The 24,236-nt window shown below is 42.1% G+C and overlaps 2 protein-coding genes across 2 annotated transcripts in view; one reads left to right on the top strand and one right to left on the bottom strand.

Annotated features, from left to right (window-relative positions):
- Positions 1-24,236, top strand: part of LOC310800013 (phosphoinositide 3-kinase regulatory subunit 4-like) — a gene marked incomplete at its 3' end in the record, with an annotated part of 239,417 nt that overhangs the window by 196,994 nt on the left and 18,187 nt on the right. The gene's annotated exons all lie outside the window — the stretch shown is intronic.
- LOC310800161 (uncharacterized protein) lies at positions 533-17,622 on the bottom strand (the record flags this gene model as incomplete). The annotated part of the gene is made up of 11 exons (XM_083662749.1): positions 533-1,216; positions 1,469-1,515; positions 1,713-1,883; positions 5,302-5,475; positions 6,404-6,577; positions 9,835-11,632; positions 11,730-11,965; positions 13,898-14,017; positions 14,374-14,493; positions 16,992-17,111; positions 17,468-17,622. 11 exons carry the CDS (start codon positions 17,620-17,622, stop codon positions 690-692), a joined length of 3,642 nt encoding a protein of 1,213 aa, XP_083518875.1. The 3' UTR covers positions 533-689.

Genomic DNA, 24,236 nt, shown 5'->3' with positions numbered 1-24,236 from the left:
AACTAGTACATCAAGTGATCATAAGATTGTCAAGACAAAGTAAATACAGTGAGTCATGTCTCATATAAATCCATACAAACAATGCAGACTACATGAACATATACATGACATCATATGAAAGCAGAGACAGAAGACAGTTTGTAATAATTCTGTCATCTAAAGTTCTACATTGTTGCTGTTATGATGTCATCAGAGACACATTTAGCTGCTAAGTGCTTCACATGAGTACTTAGTGCTTAGTAGATACTGTACATGAAGGCCAATCAGAGGCTCAGTCACATCTTCAACCAATCACACACTAGTGTCAATCAACAGTTACATGTTGCTTGATTTTCATCACTCAACTGATTTAACAACAGAGCAATAATACACTGCTTTATTTAAAGACAACAATAATGACATATTCAAGTCAACAAGTTCTGTTTCAAACTATACAGATCAAACATTCTGCATTTATGTTGATCATTTTCAGACTAAAATGTCTTGTTCTTGTTGTATGTGATGTTAAAACTCTGTCCAGTTACTGTTCTCACACACACACACACACACACACACACACACACACACACACACACACACAGAGATCATGTCTGTTCACAACCACATGAGCAATGAACTTGCATGCAAACACTATTGTGACTTTAGGTGTTTGTGTTTGGTCACAGTGTGTTTCTGTCTCACTCTATCTGTCACAGAGACACTGAGTCACCATCAGAACAGAAGCTAAACCCAGGGTAAAGTGGTTCAGCGAATTTGGACTGGAAAGTGTGGAGGTGAATCAGTTTGTCAGAGGAAACTGTGTAGAAGGACAGAGAGCCAGCAGGCCCGTCAAGATACACTGCGACTCTGTTAGAGCGAGAGGAGGAGGGGAGAGGTATGTTTGTGTGTCTGTTATTGTGATAGGCAGTGTAACTATGATCAGTGCAGTGCAGACACCAGGACTTTTCATTCCTTCCAAGCACACAGTCATCACCCTCTCCTCTCCTGCTGATTCCTCTGTAAGTCACTCCTATATAAACCCATCCTTTCCTTTCCACCTCCCAATAACAGCGACCAGTCAGACCATCTCTACACAGCAGCTGATGATAGGTGTCAAATCTCTCTGGGTGATCAGGATATGGCTGCTTCTCTCTCACCCTCGTCACCTTTCTGTTGTCTTCAGACAGGAGGAGGTATCTGTTTGCTGTGTTTGGATCCAGTGTGAGATCACAGGCATCTGATGAGACAACAAGACTCGTTACAGCAGCAGCTTCTCATCTAATAAACATGTTTGTTTGTTTGTTTGTTGATTTATTGACAGTTCATTTCTCAGCAGTTTGATGATGTCACATGATGTCAGCCATCTTCCTGACTCACAGGATGTGAATGAATGGACGTCACAGACTGTGCTGTAGATGCACTTTCCTTCTCACTAGTTGAATGTGTTGCTTTGTTTTTATGAATCAAACTAAATAAAATACACACTTACATTTCCTCACATCTGGTCTCAACCTCTGCACTCCACCATGTTCCACACTGGAGGAATAAACAGGGAAGAAGTCAGACCAACAGATTCTCTTTAATGATGGAAACATGGACATTTAAGAACCTTCAATATGAAGGATTTCCACTCATATCCTCCATTAAACATGAAACATATTCCTCATCTTCTCAGTGTGACAGAGACAATGTGTGTGACTCTCAGTCTTCTAGCAGATGTTGTCTCTTCATACCTGAGAGTCTCCAGTCTCCAGGTTGGATCCTTCAGTCCAGCAGAGAAGAGCTTCACTGAGGCTTCTGGATGATTGTAGCTCAGGTCCAGCTCTCTCAGATGGGAGGGGTTGGAGCTCAGAGCTGAGGCCAGAGAAGCACAGCCTTCCTCTGTGAGCATACAGTAAGACAACCTGCACACACACACACACACACACACACACACACACACTTAAATGGGGTCTGCAGCCGACGGACTATTTCTCTCTCTCCATCTACTTATTTTTTCTGTCACTTGTTGCTTCTCTCTCCCTCTCTTTCTCTCCCTCCCTCTCTTTCTGTATCTCCCTCTCTTTCCCTCTTTCTCCCCCTCTCTTTCTCCCCCCCTCATTCTCTCTCTCATTTTCTTTCTCTCCATCCCTCACTTTCTCTCCCTCCACCTCTTTCTGTCTTTCCCTCTCTTCTGTCCCTCCCTCTGTTTCTCTCCTTCTCCCTCTTTCTGTCTTTCCCTATATTTCTCTCTCTCCCTCCTTCTCCCTATCTTTCTCTCTCTCCCTCTCTTTCTCTGCTCCCTCTTTTTCTCTCCCTCCCTCTCTTTCTCTCTCTCCCTCTCTCCCCCCTCTTTCTCTCTCTCCCTCTCTTTCTCTGCTCCCTCTCTTTCTCTCCCTCCCTCTCTTTATCTCTCCCCCCATTCTCTCTCTCCTTTTCTTTCTCTCTCTCTCCCCCTCTTTCTCTCCATCCCTCTCTTTCTCTCCCTCCACCTCTTTCTTTCTCTCCCTCTCTTCTGTCCCTCCCTCTGTTTCTCTCCTTCTCCCTCTTTCTGTCTCTCCCTTTTTCTGTCCCTCCCTCTCTTTCTCTCCGCCCCCCTCTTTCTCTCTCTCTCCCTCTCTCCCCCCCTCTCGTTCTCTCTCTCCCTCTCTCTTTCTCTCTGTCCTCTCTCTCTCTCTCTCCCTCTCTCTTTCTCTCTCCCCCTCTCTTTCTCTCTCTCCCTTTCTTTCTCTCCCTCCCTCTTTCTGTCCCTCCCTTTCTCTCTCTCCCTCTCTCCCCCCCTCTCGTTCTCTCTCTCCCTCTCTCTTTCTCTCTGTCCTCTCTCCCTCTCTCCCCCCCTCTCGTTCTCTCTCTCCCTCTCTCTTTCTCGCCCTCCCTCTCTTTCTCTCTGTCCTTATCTTTCTCTCTCCCTCTCTCCCCCTCTCTCTCTCTCTCTCCCTTTCTTTCTCTCCCTCCTTCTCTTTCTGTCCCTCCCTTTCTCTCTCTCCCTTTCTCTCTCTCTCTCCCTCTCTTTCTCTCCCTCCATCAATATCCGTCTCTTTCTCTCTCTTTCTCTCTCTCCACCTCTTTCTGTCTCTCCCTCTCTTTCTGTCCCTCCCTCTCTTTCTCTGTGGAGGAGGAGGGGCTGAGGGGGGCAGTCTGCACTGTGGAGGAGGAGGGGCTGAGGGGGGCAGTCTGCACTGTGGAGGAGGAGGAGCTGAGGGGGAAGTCTGCACTGTGGAGGAGGAGGGGCTGAGGGGGGCAGTCTGCACTGTGGAGGAGGAGGGGCTGAGGGGGGCAGTCTGCACTGTGGAGGAGGAGGGGCTGAGGGGGGCAGTCTGCACTGTGGAGGAGGAGGGGCTGAGGGGGGCCGTCTGCACTGTGGAGGAGGAGGGGCTGAGGGGGGCAGTCTGCACTGTGGAGGAGGAGGGGCTGAGGGGGGCAGCCTGCACTGTGGAGGAGGAGGAGCTGAGGGGGGCAGTCTGCACTGTACAGGAGGAGGAGCTGAGGGGGGCAGTCTGCACTGTGGGGGAGGAGGGGCTGAGGGGGGCAGTCCGCACTGTGGGGGAGGAGGGGCTGAGGGGGGCAGTCTGCACTGTGGAGGAGGAGGGCTGAGGGGGGCAGTCTGCACTGTGGAGGAGGAGCTGAGGGGGGCAGTCTGCACTGTGGGGGAGGAGGGGCTGGGGGGGGCAGTCTGCACTGTGGAGGAGAAGGAGCTGAGGGGGGCAGTCTGCACTGTGGGGGAGGAGGGGCTGAGGGGGGCAGTCTGCACTGTGGGGGAGGAGGAGCTGAGGGGGGCAGTCTGCACTGTGGAGGAGGAGGAGCTGAGGGGGAGGAGGGGCTGAGGGGGGCAGTCTGCACTGTGGAGGAGGAGGAGCTGAGGGGGGCAGTCTGCACTGTGGGGGAGGAGGAGCTGAGGAGGGCAGTCTGCACTGTGGAGGAGGAGGAGCTGAGGGGGGCAGTCTGCACTGTCGAGGAGGAGGAGCTGAGGGGGGCAGTCTGCACTGTGGAGGAGGAGGGGCTGAGGGGGGCAGTCTGCACTGTGGGGGAGGAAGAGCTGAGGGGGGCGGTCTGCACTGTGGAGGAGGAGGAGCTGAGGGGGCGAGTCTGCACTGTGGAGGAGGAGGAGCTGAGGGGGAGGAGGGGCTGAGGGGGGCAGTCTGCACTGTGGGGGAGGAGAGGCTAAGGGGGGCAGTCTGCACTGTGGAGGAGGCGCTGCTTTTTGTACCCATGAAGTGGATACTGACCTCTATCTTGCATTACAGTATAACTGTATATATCAACCTGTCATGTTATCATCCTGTGTGTTTCTTATGTGTATGCATTATTGTGTTTGCCGTCTGGGCACTCATGTAACTGACTGACTCCCAGCAATTGACTGCACTATTACTGTTTATGTCCTTTGCATACTTGTATTTATGTGGACATAAATAAATATTTCAAATATAAATATATATATATATATAATATACTGGGGACCCCCTCATTCTGATTTGTGATTTTGGGCTAAGCTTAATTGTTTCCACAGTAACGTGATTTACTTTTAAATTGGTAGGTTTGTTAGATTAGAATGTAATCCATGAACCATTTTAGATTTAAAGCATACAATATTTTCATTGAACTATGAAGCTTTTACAAACAAAAAAATATTTTTTTTTCCTGAAAACTTTTCGCGGACCCCCTGGCAAAGTGCCACGGACTCCTGGGGGTCCCCGGACCCCCATTTGAGAAACACTGCTGTTGCAGGATACATTTTGCTCTATAGCTTTGAGGCTTTCTGGGCTCGATGGAGAGAGAAGAAGAGGGAGTTTGACTAGCTGGTAAGGCTCATATGAGACACTTGTGCCTGCAGTACACTGCTTTGTCCACAGCAGAGGTGAGAAGGCTGTTAAGTGGGCTGGAGAGTAGCATTATGAAGTGGAGGAGGAGCTGGTTTGTCAGGATAGACCGGGGCTGCAGCACAACCTGGCTGAGCTGCACAGGGAATTGGGTGGGTTCCTGCAGGAGCGAGCAAAGGGGGTGCTTGTGAGGGCTAGGTTCTCCATGCTCAGGGAGATGGAGGCTCCTAGCTCCTTCTTTTTTGGACTGGAGAGGAGACAGGGCGATGACAGTCACATGTTTTCACTGAGGTTAGCCGATGGGCTCGTCCTTTACAAGTCCTTTACTTTAGCTTTCAACAACAGAGGCAGTAAAGAGAGGAGATGATGCAATATTCTACCACAGGATAGAAACTAGATGTGATAAATGTTGGTATCTCAGCTGCTTTCAAAACTCACATCAGCAGGAAAATACAGAGGTCAGGTCTTTTCACTGATATTAATGTGCATGTAAAGCCACATTTAAATGGTGGTCAGTAATACTGACCTGAGAGTTTCCAGTCTACAGTGTGGACTCTTCAGTCCAGCAGAGAGAAGCTTCATTCCAGAGTCCTTTACGTCATTCTTACTCAGGTCCAGCTCTCTCAGACTGGAGGACTGGGAGCTGAGAACTGAGGCCAGAGCTTCACAGCTTCTCTCTGACAGCTTACATTCACTCAGCCTTAATGGATATGAAAAGATAAGGAAATATGATTTTATCATTTCAGTCACACAGCTCACACAAACAGATGATTAATGAATGCAAATATAGACACAGAGTTCAGTATGGCATCTAGGCTCTGATGATGTCACTCCCTGTAGCACTGGTTCAAATCCTAGTTGCTCTATTCTGAAGCAGCTGGAGATGTGACAGTGAACTATAGCTGATCTGGTTTGTGTTTTCATTTCAGTTCTGGACTCAATGTGTGACAGAATGTGATAAATCCTTTACTTTAGGTTTCAACAACAGAGGCAGTAAAGAAAGGAGATGATGCAATATTCTACCACAGGATAGAAACTAGATGTGATAAATGTTGGTATCTCAGCTGCTTTCAAAACTCACATCAGCAGGAAAATACAGAGGTCAGCTATTTTCACTAGGCCTGCATGATAGGAGGAAAATCTGCGATGTGCGATAACATTGTTCAATATAGCGATGACGATACGACTTGCGATAAATAAACAAATATATTAGCTATACAGTTCCTATGTCTTTCTGCTTTAATAATGCTTTAATAATGCTAACATAGACGACAAACATAGCCTATGCCCACTGAATAAAGAAATGAAATACACACTGACTCTAGCTGAAACTACACACAGCGTGTTCGGGCTTTGGCAGAGGGGCGGAGCGCACTGTTGCAAGGGAAAGGTGTACGCTGGATTTACAACACAAGACAAAATGATCAGATGCTGAGTGGGAATGCATGACACATGTAAATAAAACCACTTTTGTTTCAGGCAGTCTTTGCCATGTGTTTATTGCGCATGTTCATATTGTGATGACGATGAAAACACGATTAATTGTGCAGCCCTAATCTTCACTGATATTAATGTGCATGTAAAGCCATTTAAATGGTGGTCTGTTGAACAGTATCAGTAATACTGACCTGAGAGTTTCCAGTCTACAGTGTGGACTCTCTAGTCCAGCAGAGAGAAGCTTCATTCCAGAGTCCTGTAAGACAGTGTTACTCAGGTCCAGCTCTCTCAGACTGGAAGACTGGGAGCTGAGAACTGAGGCCAGAGCTTCACAGCTTCTCTCTGACAGCTGACAGCCACTCAGCCTTAATGGATATGAAAAGATAAGGAAATATTATTATTTGATCATTTCAGTCACACAACTTATGTAAACAGATTATTAATGAATGCAAATATAGAGAGGTGCAGCAATCTAAATAAGATATCAAAGCATGAGGTTTGAGACAGGAATAGAGAGAGGTGCAGCAATCTAAATAAGATATCAAAGCATGAGGTTTGAGACAGGAATAGAGAGAGGTGCAGCAATCTAAATAAGATATCAACGCATGAGGTTTGAGACAGGAATAGAAAGAGGTGCAGCAATCTAGATAAGATATCAAAGCATGAGGTTTGAGACAGGAATAGAGAGAGGTGCAGCAATCTAAATAAGATATCAAAGCATGAGGTTTGAGACAGGAATAGAGAGAGGTGCAGCAATCTAGATAAGATATCAAAGCATGAGGTTTGAGGTTAATTGCTGTTTATAGATGAATCAGCATGTTTGTAAACAGATTAGCTATATTTCCGGGTGTAACTGCCATTCATTTTAAACAGCAGTTCATGGTGAAACCACGCCCTCTTTGAACTCTAACTACTCCTTCATACTTTAAGCTCAACACTCACACTTAACGAGTCACCACTATTAGGACTCTATCACCTTAATTCAGCTCTAATTTATGTTTTGTACTGTTAGGTTTATACTTTTTCAACCTTTATAATGGGACCCTATGGAGCTAGTCTTGCGTGTACTTTTTACGAAATTCACTATATATTTCGTATATATATATATATATATATGTATATATGTATATATATATATATATATATATATATATGTATTAGGGGTTCGGTGCGTGCAGCTACATGAAGAATACGCCGAATCCAGAAGGTAGCGGTAAAGCACCTAAACGCTGTTTGAACGCCATAAACGCCACAGAAGAAGACATACCAAAGCAACACAAGAGCCATATGAAATCCGCGTTCACTGAATGGAACGTTTTGTGGTGAGGAAACATTACCGGGGGTCGCTCCAGTGTGTTTACGAGCCGTACGTCGCTTCCATGCTACATCACAAAACCACAAACAATATCGACGCGTCCAGCTGCTCCCCCTTTACCGTCGTCAAAAAAGTGAAGAAATTCTGCACTAAGCTCTGACTTCAGTGCAGAGCAGTATTCTAATGACTTTTATGACTCAGGCGATAAGCTATTTTGCGAATTCTGTCCAAATTCAACCAAAGCCAACGAGGTAATGTAACGTTACGTAGCACTGACAAAGCTGTTAACTTGTAAACAAGCAACTTACATCGCGTGAGATGACAAGCAAGATGGGGTGAGAAAGACTCTTTGTCAAGTTCCAATAATCCATTATGATTACATGTTATTGATGACCAGTGTTGGGAAGTAACGAGTTACTAGTTACTCGTTACTGTAATAATATTACTTTTCCAAGTAACGAGTAGTGTAACGAATTACTAATAGAATATAAGTAATAATATTACCGTTACTTCAAGATAAAACAACTCGTTACATCTTTTGTTGAGTCCATTCTGTGATGCCGCTGCGCTGCAAAACGACACGCAGTCGGCATTCACTGTCACAAGCAGCATGGCTTTTAACGCTCCCAAAACAAGGTGACGTCACCGCAGAGCACATTCAGAGCACCCTCTCTGCCCTGCTGAGCCAAGGAGGAAAATCCGTGGCTGGATATATTCCCATGACTTTGTTTTTGTCGGGAAGAAAGGTGACACGAACATCAAAGTCAAATGTAAACGGTGTCCAGGACAGGTAGGCTACTAACACTCTTTCCACTGTGAAAAACACGAGCTCAAACTTCCTAACGTTAACGTTACGAGACGAGAGGACAGCACAACAGAAACCGGAAAACTGTTAAAATACAGAGATAACGTAAAAACTCACAAGCTGGTGGACCTCAAACATTGCTGTTATTATTGTCAGGTTAATGTTAATGTTGCAGAGCTAACGTAATTTGTGACACAAACTTGTTACGCAAAGATGTAGCCTATACGTATTGAGTTTGCATTGGCCGTGCATTATACTGCATTCTATAAAACAGAAGCTGTTTAAAAGATTGCATCTTGTCATCACTTTGAGCCAGGTGTGCTCTTCATCAAGCATCTCTGTAGGAAGCTGTGCTCTGGCAAAGCCATTAGTTTAAATGGAACGGTACATAATATACCTAGTTCACACATTTCACCGCAAAGTCTGCATTGTGATGAGAAAAAACGCTATGGGCCTTTTTCACAACGGACATTTGTGTCTAGAAGACAGAGTATACACAGGTGCAACCAACTAACTAATTAGGGCTCCGGCACTGGAACACCTAAATGGACTGGAAGTTGGAAGCCCTAATTAACATCTTGGTGCACCTGTGTTACCCCTGCCTTTTAGACACAAAATCGCTGCAGTGAAAAAGGCCTATTGCCATTTGTGTGGAATGTAACAGAAAAGTAATATAACGAGTATGTAACGAATTACTTTTGGCATGGAGTAATAAGTAAAGTAATAATATTACTTTTGAAAATAGTAACGAGTAATATGTAATATATTACTTTTTGAAAGTAACGTGCCCAACACTGTCGATGACACACATGACCGAACGTAATCATTCATATGGGAAACAAAATGAACTCGCCTCCAGTACGTTACTTCCTCCCCCGCTGTCTGACAACTCCACGTGCAGTCTGTTTACAAACTGTGTACAATAAAGATTTAAAGTGGGGGAAAAATGCCTTTGCCCTGTCAAACAGCTGGAATGCAATACATTTGAGAGGGAGGCACGCCTCACACTATCGTTGCTGTAGAGTACAACTTTTTTGTGTGGATTCATTGCCTAGATCTGATTAAATTGTGGACACGCTGTCGCCTCACAGCTCGAAGACTTTCCGTGATGTATTTCCCAACTTTGTTGGCTCGTTTATGTGCGCTCTCCTGTAATTCCAATATTTCCAACATGACTTGAAGACGACGAGAATCTTTCAGAGCCATTGCACCAATACAGAGGTTAAAGAGACTAAACAATGAAACACAAGTAATGACCAACCTGGTAACTGTAATGTGATTACTGACACGTAACAGTAATGACTTACTTTATTTACTCTGTTACAGGAAAATGAATAGCCCATTACTTTGTGTGTTACGCCCAACACTGTGTTACCACTGCTCTGTAGAACAGCAGTTTTATAGTGTTTGTTTGAGGAACTATATATCTTTATAGTTCATATGGCATCAGGTGTGAAGGTAACTAAACTGTAGATAATGTTAGAATTCAGATCAGGACTAACCGAGCCTCTCTGCAGTTCCTCACAGCTGGGATCAGTCTGCTTCGTCCCTCGTTTGATGTGTTGTAGGCCTTCAGGTCAAACACATCCAGAACCTCCTCTGACATCTGCAGCATGTACGCCAGAGCTGAGCAGTGGGTCTTAGAGAGTTTCTTCTTTGACTTGTTCTCTGACTTCAGGAAGTCTTGGATCTGCTGATGTATTGAGTGGTCATTCATCTCCATCAAACAGTGGAAGATGTTGATGCTTCTGTCTGGAGACGTACTGGAGGTGTTCATCTTCTTCAGGTTGCTGATGGCTTTCTGGATGCTGTCTGGACTTCTCTCTGTGTGACCTAGTAGGCCTCCTAAGAGACTCTGGCTGGACTCGAGTGAGAGGCCATGAAGGAAGCGGACAAAGAGGTCCAGGTGGCCATTTGTACTCTTCAGGGCTTTGAGCATGGATTTCTTCAGGAAGACATCCAAGGAGTGATCACTTCTATCCCAGACTTTTCCCAGGAATGTGCTCAGTACATTCTTATCCCTGTTTGTGTAACAGTGGAACATGTAGACTGCAGCGAGAAACTCCTGGATGCTCAGATGAACAAAGCAGTAGACCGTCTTCTGGAAGAGCACACACTCTCGTTTGAAGATCTCTGTGCACACTCCTGAGAACACCAAAGCCTCTCTGACATCAAGACCACACTCCTCCAGGTCTTCTTGGTAGAACAGGAGGTTGCCCGTCTCCAGATTTTCAAACGCCAGCTTCCCCAGCTTCAGAAGAACTTCCCTGTCCGTCTCCATGAGCTGCTGTTGACTCATCTCATGGCTCTCATCATACTTCTGCTTCTTCCTCTCTGTCTGAACCAGCAGGAAGTGTGAGTACATCTCAGTCAGGGTCTTGGGCAGCTCTCCTCTCTGGTCTGTAGTCAACATGTGCTCCAGAACTGTACCAGTGATCCAACAGAAGACTGGGATGTGGCACATGATGTGGATGGTCCTGGATGCCTTGATGTGTGAGATGATTCTGCTGGACAGCTCCTCATCAGTGGATCTCTTCCTGAAGTACTCCTCCTTCTGGAGGTCAGTGAAGCCTCGTACTTCTGTCACCCTGTCTACACATGTAGGAGGGATCTGATTGGCTGCTGCAGGTCTGGAAGTTATCCAGAGGAGAGCCAAGGGAAGCAGATTCCCCTCGATGAGGTTTGTCAACAGCACATCTACTGATGATACCTGTGTGACATCAGACACAACCTCATTGTTGTGGAAATCCAATGGAAGTCTGCTTTCATCCAGGCCATCAAAGATGAACACAACTTTACAGACAGAGAGCTTCTCTGCTGTGACCCTCTGTAAGGTTGGATGGAAAACATGGAGCAGCATGAGAAGACTGTACCGCTCATCTCTGATCAAGTTCAGCTCCCGGAACGAAAGCAGAATCACAAGAATGACGTCTTGATTTTCCAAGCCCTCTGCCCAGTCCAGAGTGAACTTCTTCACTGAGAAGGTTTTTCCAATTCCAGCAACACCATTTGTAAGAACTACTCTGATGTGTGTCTCTTGATCAGGTAAGGGGTTAAAGATGTCGTGGCACTTGATCGGAGTGTCATGGAGAGTCTCCATCTTGGATGCTGTCTCCAGCTGCCACACCTCATGTTGGGTATTAACCTCTTCACTCTGTCCCACTGTGAGGTAGAGTGCAGTGTAGATCCTATTGAGGGGAGTTCCAATTCCTGATTCATCTGTTCCTTCTGTCACAAAGTCACATCTCATTATCAGACTGATCTTATGAACGTCTAAAACCTCCTGCAAAACGCCGTCCGCTGGAGGAGAAGAAAGAGTAAACAAGTGTTTAACAGATATGCTGTTGTTTCCTGGTTTTAGAAATGGTGACAACAGTAGACAGAACCCCAGTCTTACATTGTGCAATGCTGGTTTGACTGGGTGTCTGCAGTCCAGATCTTGTTCTGGACCTTTTTCCACACTGGGGACAGGCGGAGTCTCCTGATGAACCGGACTGGGCCCAGTATGAGGTGATGCACTGTCTGCAGAACCTGTGTCCACAGCTGGTAGAGACTGGATCCCTCAGGACCCAATGACACAATGCACAGCAGGACAGCTGCTGCTTCACAACACCTAGACTCCTCTTCCTCATTCTGTGGGGATAAAGGCAATTTATTATCCCTGATCAGATGAAGATCTAACAAACAAAATTGAACAAAAGTTTGAACAATTTTTTGTTCAAATTGTAAAACTATTCAAATATTTTGCCCAGACTATCTTTATAGATGCTCAGACAGCATGGTGCTGCCATCACATGTAAAGTTTATTTTCACATGTATCTGTTGTCATAGTTGTAGTTTAATCAGTGGAGTCAACATTGCATACCCATCATGGATAAACGTCACTGTGGTGATCATGGATGAATGCAACATTGTAACAGTTTTTCTGGTTTGTTTCATATGTAATTATCATTAATGAATGTTCAGCTCAATACAAACAACACACAGTCCTATTACATCAACACTGTAACAACACATTTGTTACAGAACACAGACAGTATCTGGCAGTCATGTAAGGGTTAATGCACGACGAGGTGTTCATTATCACTTTTTAAGGGACGACGTGGAGGCGTGAACCGTCCGAGGCGAAGCCGAGGATGGTTGCCTCCGCAAAGTCCCTTAAAAAGTGATAATGGACACCTCGAAGTGCATTAACCCGCTTATACCATGGTCACTTGCCAAAGAACCAAAACAAGGCCATTCATTTCTATTTCCATGCATTTTGCAATCAAAATCTAGTTTTCATAACCTTGAATATGAGTTGAGAACCGGCGAGACAAAATAGTCCCCTCGAGATTAGGCTATCATTGGATAAAATGGCTGCTTAGTTTCTACACCTGGCACAATTCTAGAATCAAGCTAACTAATAATTTGGCCAATTGTAGCCTATAACAACATACAAAATAAAACGGCAATGTCTAAGAATGCAACGCCATCTAACTGGGTCGTTTAAACTCTCATTCCAGGGAATTGCGTTTACGTCTGCGGGTCTTATAAGACGTAAATGGCGCGAGGCAGGAGTGAAAACTATCTGCTTTCAGTATGTTGGAGTCCAGGTATGTTTTGTACAAGGACATCTCTCAGTGTGTTGCTGTTAACTCCCCATTTCGTTGTTTTGTTGAAACTATGGCGCATTGATATGAATGGTGAACAGACCATTTGGCTGAACAACTTTACCAACTGTACATTATCACTTTTTAATGGACACCCTGCAGCTAATCAGAATCGAGTATTCACCCGGACCATGGTATAATAGTAAATAAATAAGTACCATTCTTGATAAACTCTGACTACAGATAGTGTTAGCAGGGCACAGAGATTGATCACAGCAGTTAGGGTAGATACGATGGCAGAGTTCCATTACATTACATCTACAGTATCAACCACTGTCTGTGTTTACATGTCAAACACAAACAGTGTTAAACACAAACACCATATGAATGAAAATTGGCTTTTCAACAATGATGGGAGGTTTTGGTGTTTAAACCATTTCTTGTGGGCGTGTCTTATGCGTGTGGCCAGCAGTGAGCTGTTGTGGCTTTTAAGGCGGGGCTAGCAGGATGAGGGAATTTGAGCAACTCGGGGAGGGGGGCGGGACTAAGGGTCAACAACGTCAGTCTGATATCAGATTTGTGAATTACGTCAGTATCGGCATGCCATTGGATCAGTCCCATCTCTAAGTCAAGGTCAAAGTCAAGGTTACTTTATGTGTACCCATAGGTAGATTTGGTTGCAGGGACAGTCACTCAAATTTAAAAAGGCTCAGACAATAGACAGTAGACAGACATGGAAGTGCCAAGTGCCATAGTTCCAAACATCATCATATTATTTTTTGATATTTAAAAAAATATGTAAGAAAACACTGAGGCAGAGATTTGCTTCATGAACACAGTCCTCTCATAGTGTGATGCAACAGTGAAGGAAACTATCCTAAATGACACAACAGAACATTTTCCCTTCATCAAGCTTACTCACTTTACTCGCTTACTTTTATCAGGTAGGCTCCCAGTATAACAGTTCTCTTACCTTGTGTCTGAAGGTCCAGGTTCATTACTGAAGAGTGGAGGATAATCTTTAGACCGGTCACTCTTCATAGACAGACAGCTGGGTACTGGAGACTCTGCTCTCTGCTCGTGGTACTGACCTCTGTAAATCAAAAGAAAAGGCAACATGTTTTCAGAGGTGATCAAACACAACGACTCTGCTTTTTGGGATAATTGATGTGAAGTTTTAATTGTATAATTAGTTTGTGTGCACACATTATGAATTAGGAGGAATGAAAAACAAAAAATGTATGGAATACAATGTCTTCAGTGTGCATGAATCGAGCCAAACTGACGGCAGGTCTGACCTACATCCAGGAAGTGAAATATACTGTATATCTTGTCCTCCATAAAACGTGTTTTTTCTCCCTATGGTCACTCCTTGTCTCTGTAGTTTTCAGTGCAATCGTGTAGGTTATCAAATAACATTTCTTCATTACAGTATAACAGTCTTCTTACCTTGTGTCTGAAGGTCCAGGTTCATTACTGAACCATGGAGGTTTGTCTTTAGACCAGTCACTCTTCATAGACAGACAGCTGGATACTGGAGACTCTGCTCTCTGCCTGTGGTACTGACCTCTGGAAACACAAATGTTTGATACATAAATTATCATTAGTTCTAGTGACTTTAAATTCATGTTTTGTTCTCATATTCTACTATTGTCTTCATTTGTTGATTTCTATTTTATTTGTTTCGATTATTTCGATTATTTCTTATGTTTAGATTATTATCATAGATTATGCATGTACATGTACTTTGCACGCCCACTGGCAAAAAGGGGGTTTGGCCAATTGCAAAAAGGCACCTACATTTCAAATGGATTCACGTAACATCACAAAACTCTGTAGAAAGGTTGGTGGAGGTATGCATTCTACAGAGTGCCCTCTAGTGTTTATATGTTTTCCTTTGTTTTTATACTGTATGTATTTATAATTTCATATTGTACATACTTTTCATTCATGTTTCTTGGCCTGGTTATGTTCTAGTGGTAGAACAGGTCAGTCTGTCATCTGTTGCAGACATTTCTACACATTTTACCAGGCTGGTTTTCATCATCTGTATGTGTTGATCCAAACTCACATTCACATGAGTGATGACTTGTTTGACTCAGGAGAGGCTTTCCGGTTGATTGGCCGTGTCGTTTAAGTCCCCCCCCTTTCCTAATTGACTGTTTCTCGTTATATCTATTGATCCCAAAGTTTATAACTATGATGACCTCAGTATGTAGGATTTCACTCATAAATGTATCTTAACACTGTGTGGAAAAAATGTGAGAGCTAATAATGATGTGATGAGACCAAGGAGGCATTGTTTTAAGTAACTAATAAGCTGTTTTAGGCTTTGATATTTGGTTTCATAGAGACAAAGGGCCCTACTCTCCCACAGGCCTTCGGCGCTAAAACGGGCCTTAAACGCAAAGAAACGTGCCTTGCACCTGCCTCGGGAAGATATCAACATGGCTTTACGCTGCCAAATGCGCTTTAGGCCGAATGGGCGTGGCGCAGTCCCAGAATGGGCGAGACTAGGCGTGTCGGCGCTAAATACCGGCCTACTGATATCTTCCGACCTGGCGTAAATTTAGCGCTTTGCGCTTTTGAAAACCAGGCCTATTCAGTGCGCCAGTTGCAAGGAGCGCTCTTCTGCCTCTCCCCTGTCACCCTTCTCTGTCTCTCTCTGAAACCAGGCCTATTCAGTGCGCCAGTGCTCTTCTGCCTCTTCTCTGTCACCCTTCTCTCTCTCTCTCTGACTCCCTCGCTTAGACAGACACAACACACTTCCCATAGGAAAAATAAGTTGTAAGTTGCCTGGCATGTCCCAGCATGCATTGTGCTTCTCCATTTCACTACTAAATAGCAACCAAATGAGCCGAAATAGATATAAAAGGTCGATCTAAATTAATGTGTAATGGTAACACATCCTGCAATTGTAGAACATTTCAATATTGGACCAAATGAAACATCGAAATGAATACACCACCCTATGTGAAACATATATGTCCTCCTGGGCCTATATATATCTCTTGTGGATTTAACGTGATTTAGATAAGTGACAGCGGAACGCGCTGCGGAACGAGCTTCTAGTGTCATGTGCTATACTGTGATGTCCGTTCCAATAACTTGGCCCTACTTCACATTTAGTTTTACAATAAAAACACATTTATGCAATGACTTTACATAATGTAGGGTATATTTATGTGCATCATTCTACCTGCAGCAGGGGAGAGAAAACGATATCTTTCTGGACAAACTTTCACCAATATAAAATTTATCTCATCATATAGGGATAGGCTATATTTTTCTAGCTGATGCATTTAGAACATTCTTTTCACTTTGATCTTGCTATAGTGTAGCGTATTTACATGCTTGCAGTATTTAAACTGCAGTTAGATTGGTTTGAGAAGCATAATAATATGGAATAATAGCCTATATATGGAGACAGACAGACTGGATGAAGGGAGGGGGGGGGGGCAGAGCTTTTGTCTGGTTTTGCTGGACGACTGGAATGGAGCTTAAAAGGCAACCGTGCGATTCGTTTATTGCACTTATCCAATGAACTGACGGTGCATAATTTTACGCTTAAAAGGCGTGGTTGTAATGGTTGAGGCTGCGTGGAGCGCCAACACGAAGATATCAAGTGCGCTGGTCCACGCCCACTGATTTGCGCTGCGCCAGGCGCTCGGCCTAGAAACAACGCCGATGCAACGATAGGGGCCAAACAGTTTCCAGCTTATCACACATTAAATGCTTGTTGTGTTTGCAATTGTCAGTTGTGTTATATTTAATTCCACCCACTGTATCTTATATTTTATTTAGTTTTATATATCTTGAAATTATTTGTTGCTCAATTGATCCAAATCCCCTACAGAGATAATTTAAACGTATCTCATTTTATTGTTATCTTATTCTTATTCTTAGTGAATGAAATAATTGTCTTTTTTTCTACTCAAATAGCAATGAGCTTGTATTTTTCTCTTTCCAGTATTCCATCATATCTTTACTACTAACTTGATTTCATGAATACAATCTCATTGAACCATATTCCATCAGGTAGGCTTATGGGATAACAGTTCTCTTACCTTGTGTCTGAAGGTCCAGGTTCATTACTGAAGCATGGAGGATAATCTTTAGACCGGTCACTCTTCATAGACAGACAGCTGGGTACTGGAGACTCTGCTCTCTGCCTGTGGTACTGACCTCTGTAAATCAAAAGAAAAGGCAACATGTTTTCAGAGGTAATTAAACACAACGACTCTGCTTTTTGGGATAATTGATGTGAAGTTTTAATTGTATAATTAGTTTGTGTGCACACATTATGAATTAGGAGGAATGAAAAACAAAAAATGTATGGAATAAAATGTCTTCTGTGTGCATGAATCCAGCCAAACTGACGGCAGGTCTGACCCACATCCAGGAAGTGAAATGTACTGTATATCTTGTCCTCCATAAAACGTGTTTTTTCTCCCTTTCGGTACTCCTTGTCTCTGTAGTTTTCAGTCCAATCGTGTAGGTTATCAAATAACATTTCTTCATTACAGTATAACAGTCCTCTTACCTTGTGTCTGAAAGTCCAGGTTCATTACTGAACCATGGAGGTTTGTCTTTAGACCAGTCACTCTTCATAGACAGACAGCTGGATACTGGAGACTCTGCTCTCTGCCTGTGGTACTGACCTCTGGAAACACAAATGTTTGATACATAAATTATCATTAGTTCTAGTGACTTTAAATTCATGTTTTGTTCTCATATTCTACTATTGTCTTCATTTGTTGATTTCTATTTTATTTGTTTAGATTATTTCGATTATTTCTTATGTTTAGATTATTATCATAGATTATGCATGTACATGTACTTTGCACGCCCACTGGCAAAAAGGGGGTGTGGCCAATCACAAAAAGGCACCTACATTTCAAATGGATTCACGTAACATCACAAAACTCTGTAGAAAGTTTGGTGGAGGTATGCATTCTACAGAGTGCCCTCTAGTGTTTATATGTTTTCCTTTGTTTTTATATTGTATGTATTTATAATTTCATATTGTACATACTTTTCATTCATGTTTCTTGGCCTGGTTATGTTCTAGTGGTAGAACAGGTCAGTCTGTCATCTGTTGCAGACATTTCTACACAGTTTACCAAGCTGGTTTTCATCATCTGTATGTGTTGATCCAAACTCACATTGACATGAGTGATGACTTGTTTGACTCAGGAGAGGCTTTCCGGTTGATTGACCGTGTCATTTAAGTCCCCTCCCCTTTCCTAATTGACTGTTTCTCGTTATATCTATTGATCCCAAAGTTTATAACTATGATGACCTCAGTATGTAGGATTTCACTCATAAATGTATCTTAACACTGTGTGGAAAAAATGTGAGAGCTAATAATGATGTGATGAGACCAAGGAGGCATTGTTTTAAGTAACCAATAAGCTGTTTTAGGCTTTGATATTTGGTTTCATAGAGACAAACTGTTTCCAGCTTATCACACATTAAATGCTTGTTGTGTTTGCAATTGTCAGTTGTGTTATATTTAATTCCACCCACTGTATCTTATATTTTATTTAGTTTTATATATCTTGAAATTATTTGTTGCTCAATTGATCCAAATCCCCTACAGAGATAATTTAAACGTATCTCATTTTATTGTTATCTTATTCTTATTCTTAGTGAATGAAATAATTGTCTTTTTTTCTACTCAAATAGCAATGAGCTTGTATTTTTCTCTTTCCAGTATTCCATCATATCTTTACTACTAACTTGATTTGATGAATACAATCTCATTGAACCATATTCCATCAGGTAGGCTTATGGGATAACAGTTCTCTTACCTTGTGTCTGAAGGTCCAGGTTCATTACTGAAGAGTGGAGGATAATCTTTAGACCGGTCAGTCTTCATAGACAGACAGCTGGGTACTGGAGACTCTGCTCTCTGCCTGTGGTACTGACCTCTGTAAATCAAAAGAAAAGGCAACATGTTTTCAGAGGTAATTAAACACAACGACTCTGCTTTTTGGGATAATTGATGTGAAGTTTTAATTGTATAATTAGTTTGTGTGCACACATTATGAATTAGGAGGAATGAAAAACAAAAAATGTATGGAATAAAATGTCTTCTGTGTGCATGAATCCAGCCAAACTGACGGCAGGTCTGACCCACATCCAGGAAGTGAAATGTACTGTATATCTTGTCCTCCATAAAACGTGTTTTTTCTCCCTTTGGTCACTCCTTGTCTCTGTAGTTTTCAGTGCAATCGTGTAGGTTATCAAATAACATTTCTTCATTACAGTATAACAGTCCTCTTACCTTGTGTCTGAAAGTCCAGGTTCATTACTGAACCATGGAGGTTTGTCTTTAGACCAGTCACTCTTCATAGACAGACAGCTGGATACTGGAGACTCTGCTCTCTGCCTGTGGTACTGACCTCTGGAAACACAAATGTTTGATACATAAATTATCATTAGTTCTAGTGACTTTAAATTCATGTTTTGTTCGCATATACTACTATTGTCTTCATTTGTTGATTTCTATTTTATTTGTTTAGATTATTTCGATTATTTCTTATGTTTAGATTATTATCATAGATTATGCATGTACATGTACTTTGCACGCCCACTGGCAAAAAGGGGGTGTGGCCAATCACAAAAAGGCACCTACATTTCAAATGGATTCACGTAACATCACAAAACTCTGTAGAAAGGTTGGCGGAGGTATGCATTCTACAGAGTGCCCTCTAGTGTTTATATGTTTTCCTTTGTTTTTATATTGTATGTATTTATAATTTCATATTGTACATACTTTTCATTCATGTTTCTTGGCCTGGTTATGTTCAAGTGGTAGAACAGGTCAGTCTGTCATCTGTTGCAGACATTTCTACACATTTTACCAAGCTGGTTTTCATCATCTGTATGTGTTGATCCAAACTCACATTGACATGAGTGATGACTTGTTTGACTCAGGAGAGGCTTTCCGGTTGATTGACCGTGTCATTTAATTCCCCTCCCCTTTCCTAATTGACTGTTTCTCGTTATATCTATTGATCCCAAAGTTTATAACTATGATGCCCTCAGTATGTAGGATTTCACTCATAAATGTATCTTAACACTGTGTGGAAAAAATGTGAGAGCTAATAATGATGTGATGAGACCAAGGAGGCATTGTTTTAAGTAACCAATAAGCTGTTTTAGGCTTTGATATTTGTTTAATAGGGACAAACTGTTTCCAGCTTATCACACATTAAATGCTTGTTGTGTTTGCAATTGTCAGTTGTGTTATATTTAATTCCACCCACTGTATCTTATATTTTATTTAGTTTTATATATCTTGAAATTATTTGTTGCTCAATTGATCCAAATCCCCTACAGAGATAATTTAAACGTATCTCATTTTATTGTTATCTTATTCTTATTCTTAGTGAATGAAATAATTGTCTTTTTTTCTACTCAAATAGCAATGAGCTTGTATTTTTCTCTTTCCAGTATTCCATCATATCTTTACTACTAACTTGATTTGATGAATACAATCTCATTGAACCATATTCCATCAGGTAGGCTTATGGGATAACAGTTCTCTTACCTTGTGTCTGAAGGTCCAGGTTCATTACTGAAGAGTGGAGGATAATCTTTAGACCGGTCAGTCTTCATAGACAGACAGCTGGGTACTGGAGACTCTGCTCTCTGCCTGTGGTACTGACCTCTGTAAATCAAAAGAAAAGGCAACATGTTTTCAGAGGTAATTAAACACAACGACTCTGCTTTTTGGGATAATTGATGTGAAGTTTTAATTGTATAATTAGTTTGTGTGCACACATTATGAATTAGGAGGAATGAAAAACAAAAAATGTATGGAATAAAATGTCTTCTGTGTGCATGAATCCAGCCAAACTGACGGCAGGTCTGACCCACATCCAGGAAGTGAAATGTACTGTATATCTTGTCCTCCATAAAACGTGTTTTTTCTCCCTTTGGTCACTCCTTGTCTCTGTAGTTTTCAGTGCAATCGTGTAGGTTATCAAATAACATTTCTTCATTACAGTATAACAGTCCTCTTACCTTGTGTCTGAAAGTCCAGGTTCATTACTGAACCATGGAGGTTTGTCTTTAGACCAGTCACTCTTCATAGACAGACAGCTGGATACTGGAGACTCTGCTCTCTGCCTGTGGTACTGACCTCTGGAAACACAAATGTTTGATACATAAATTATCATTAGTTCTAGTGACTTTAAATTCATGTTTTGTTCGCATATACTACTATTGTCTTCATTTGTTGATTTCTATTTTATTTGTTTAGATTATTTCGATTATTTCTTATGTTTAGATTATTATCATAGATTATGCATGTACATGTACTTTGCACGCCCACTGGCAAAAAGGGGGTGTGGCCAATCACAAAAAGGCACCTACATTTCAAATGGATTCACGTAACATCACAAAACTCTGTAGAAAGGTTGGCGGAGGTATGCATTCTACAGAGTGCCCTCTAGTGTTTATATGTTTTCCTTTGTTTTTATATTGTATGTATTTATAATTTCATATTGTACATACTTTTCATTCATGTTTCTTGGCCTGGTTATGTTCAAGTGGTAGAACAGGTCAGTCTGTCATCTGTTGCAGACATTTCTACACATTTTACCAAGCTGGTTTTCATCATCTGTATGTGTTGATCCAAACTCACATTGACATGAGTGATGACTTGTTTGACTCAGGAGAGGCTTTCCGGTTGATTGACCGTGTCATTTAATTCCCCTCCCCTTTCCTAATTGACTGTTTCTCGTTATATCTATTGATCCCAAAGTTTATAACTATGATGCCCTCAGTATGTAGGATTTCACTCATAAATGTATCTTAACACTGTGTGGAAAAAATGTGAGAGCTAATAATGATGTGATGAGACCAAGGAGGCATTGTTTTAAGTAACCAATAAGCTGTTTTAGGCTTTGATATTTGTTTAATAGGGACAAACTGTTTCCAGCTTATCACACATTAAATGCTTGTTGTGTTTGCAATTGTCAGTTGTGTTATATTTAATTCCACCCACTGTATCTTATATTTTATTTAGTTTTATATATCTTGAAATTATTTGTTGCTCAATTGATCCAAATCCCCTACAGAGATAATTTAAACGTATCTCATTTTATTGTTATCTTATTCTTATTCTTAGTGAATGAAATAATAGCATTTTTTTCTACTCAAATAGCAATGAGCTTGTATTTTTCTCTTTCCAGTATTCCATCATATCTTTACTACTAACTTGATTTCATGAATACAATCTCATTGAACCATATTCCATCAGGTAGGCTTATGGGATAACAGTTCTCTTACCTTGTGTCTGAAGGTCCAGGTTCATTACTGAAGCATGGAGGATGATCTTTAGACCAGTCAGTCTTCATAGACAGACAGCTGGATACTGGAGACTCTGCTCTCTGCCTGTGGTACTGACCTCTGTAAACAGGGCCGTAGCCAGGGTTCCGAAATAGGGGAGGTCCAGCAAGGGGAGGCGGATTCGGCGGCGCCCTAATGGGCGCCGCCGAAAAAAAATTGAGTTTTTTTTTTCCCCTTTTTAAGCCATATTTAGAGTAATATATAATTTTAAATCAACATTAGGATTATACTGTTGTGATGTCATTATTCAGTATATTCTCTTTCATGTCACCACCTGCTCAGCTCTCCTGTCAACATAATTGTAACTAACAAACACAAACTGTTTTAGCCAAATTCATATCAAAAATATAGCCGCAAGCGGCGATGGGCGGGGTTCAAGCCTTGCGCAGATGACAAAGCTTCTGATTCTGACTAGGACATCCTCCTTGATATATCTGACAAGTTTCGCGATCATTGGACAAACAGATGTGGAGTTACAGCCTTTTTTATGTTAAGCCACGCCCATTTCTGGCGTTTATGGCGCCCCCTTTTGGTCGAATTGCACAAAATTTGACATGCATGGTCTGGGATGGTCTCCAAAGACCTCCTGCAAGTTTCCTGAAGATTCCTTCATCGGTCATGAAGTTATGACAATTTAGCTGTGAGGCCACGCCTCTCTCAACTTTAACGATCAATATCTCTGAAACTAAAGTAGATTTTCAAAAATGCAAAAAGCACGCTTGTAGAGCTTGCTCCAAAGATGCTTCCTGGAGATTCTAGTGCAAATCGGTCCAACGGTCTAGGAGGAGATGTCAAAAATGTGTTTTCCAAACTTTTCCAAATATCTCAAAAATTTTCCAGACGGACATTAAGGGTCCTTATGGCAAATTTGTAGAGCAGGTCCACCTGAACATCTGGAAAAAAAAAGTTTGAAAATCGGACCAACGGCGTGGAAGTTATGGCCTTTAACGTAAAACCGTCGATTATAGCGCCACCTTCAGGCCGATTCGAAAAATCTTTTTTGAACACCTACCTGCCAACAATATCTGTCATTGGGCCAAATGTCAGGTCTCTACCATTTACCAACTCACGGGAATTTGCGTCGGGGCAGATGAAAAACAGCAAGAATAATAATAAACCGGCACAAAAACAATAGGGTTTCAGCCCCTTCAGGGCTTGAACCCCTAATGACACCTACAAACACAGGTACACAACCCAAGCCGTACACAACACACAAAGTCATCATCGATAATAAAAAAAACATACAGAGGGACATTTATTTATTCCTGATAGGAACGATTGAAAAATAAAATAAAATATATTATGTTGTTTTTAACTTTACACCACCTCTTTTTGTTACTTATTGGGTCATGAAACTGAAACCATGCATATAGCCACCTGCATACCTGACTTCGGGAGCTTGGCAATTGGCATCATGCATGATTAGCCAGTAGCATCCCAACGTGTCACACAGGTAACATTACTTAAGAGACAGACTAGACACTTACTTTCTTGGTTGTTGCTAAAAAATCTGTCAGTGTCACTCACTGTCTGTCGTTCACTCGCTCACTGTCTCGCAGGTCGCTCACCTTCAATTATCTCGCCAGGCAGACAGACAGTCATCACTCACCACCATGCTATGCTGCTGCTCTCTCGGAATCAAGTTACCGCGGACGCGGCGTCAGATAACTTCCTGCCTGACCTGCCTTTCGTTTCAAAATAAAAGCGATCCTGTGTTTTTCATGCTTTTCCATGCAGATTGTTTTATTAAAAAAAAAAAAAAAAAAAATCCTCTGAAATATTAGGGGAGGTCCGGACCTCCCCGTCCTCATAGCTAGCTACGGCCCTGTCTGTAAATCAAAAGAAAAGGCAACATGTTTTCAGAGGTGATCAAACACAACGACTCTGCTTTTTGGGATAATTGATGTGAAGTTTTAATTCTATAATTAGTTTGTGTGCACACATTATGA

The sequence above is a fragment of the Poromitra crassiceps genome, assembly GCF_964638095.1.
Source record: "Poromitra crassiceps genome assembly, chromosome: 29".
NCBI lineage: Eukaryota > Metazoa > Chordata > Actinopteri > Beryciformes > Melamphaidae > Poromitra > Poromitra crassiceps.
The sequence above is the reverse complement of the archived record's forward strand: the minus strand, read 5'-3'. Positions and strand labels throughout refer to the sequence as shown.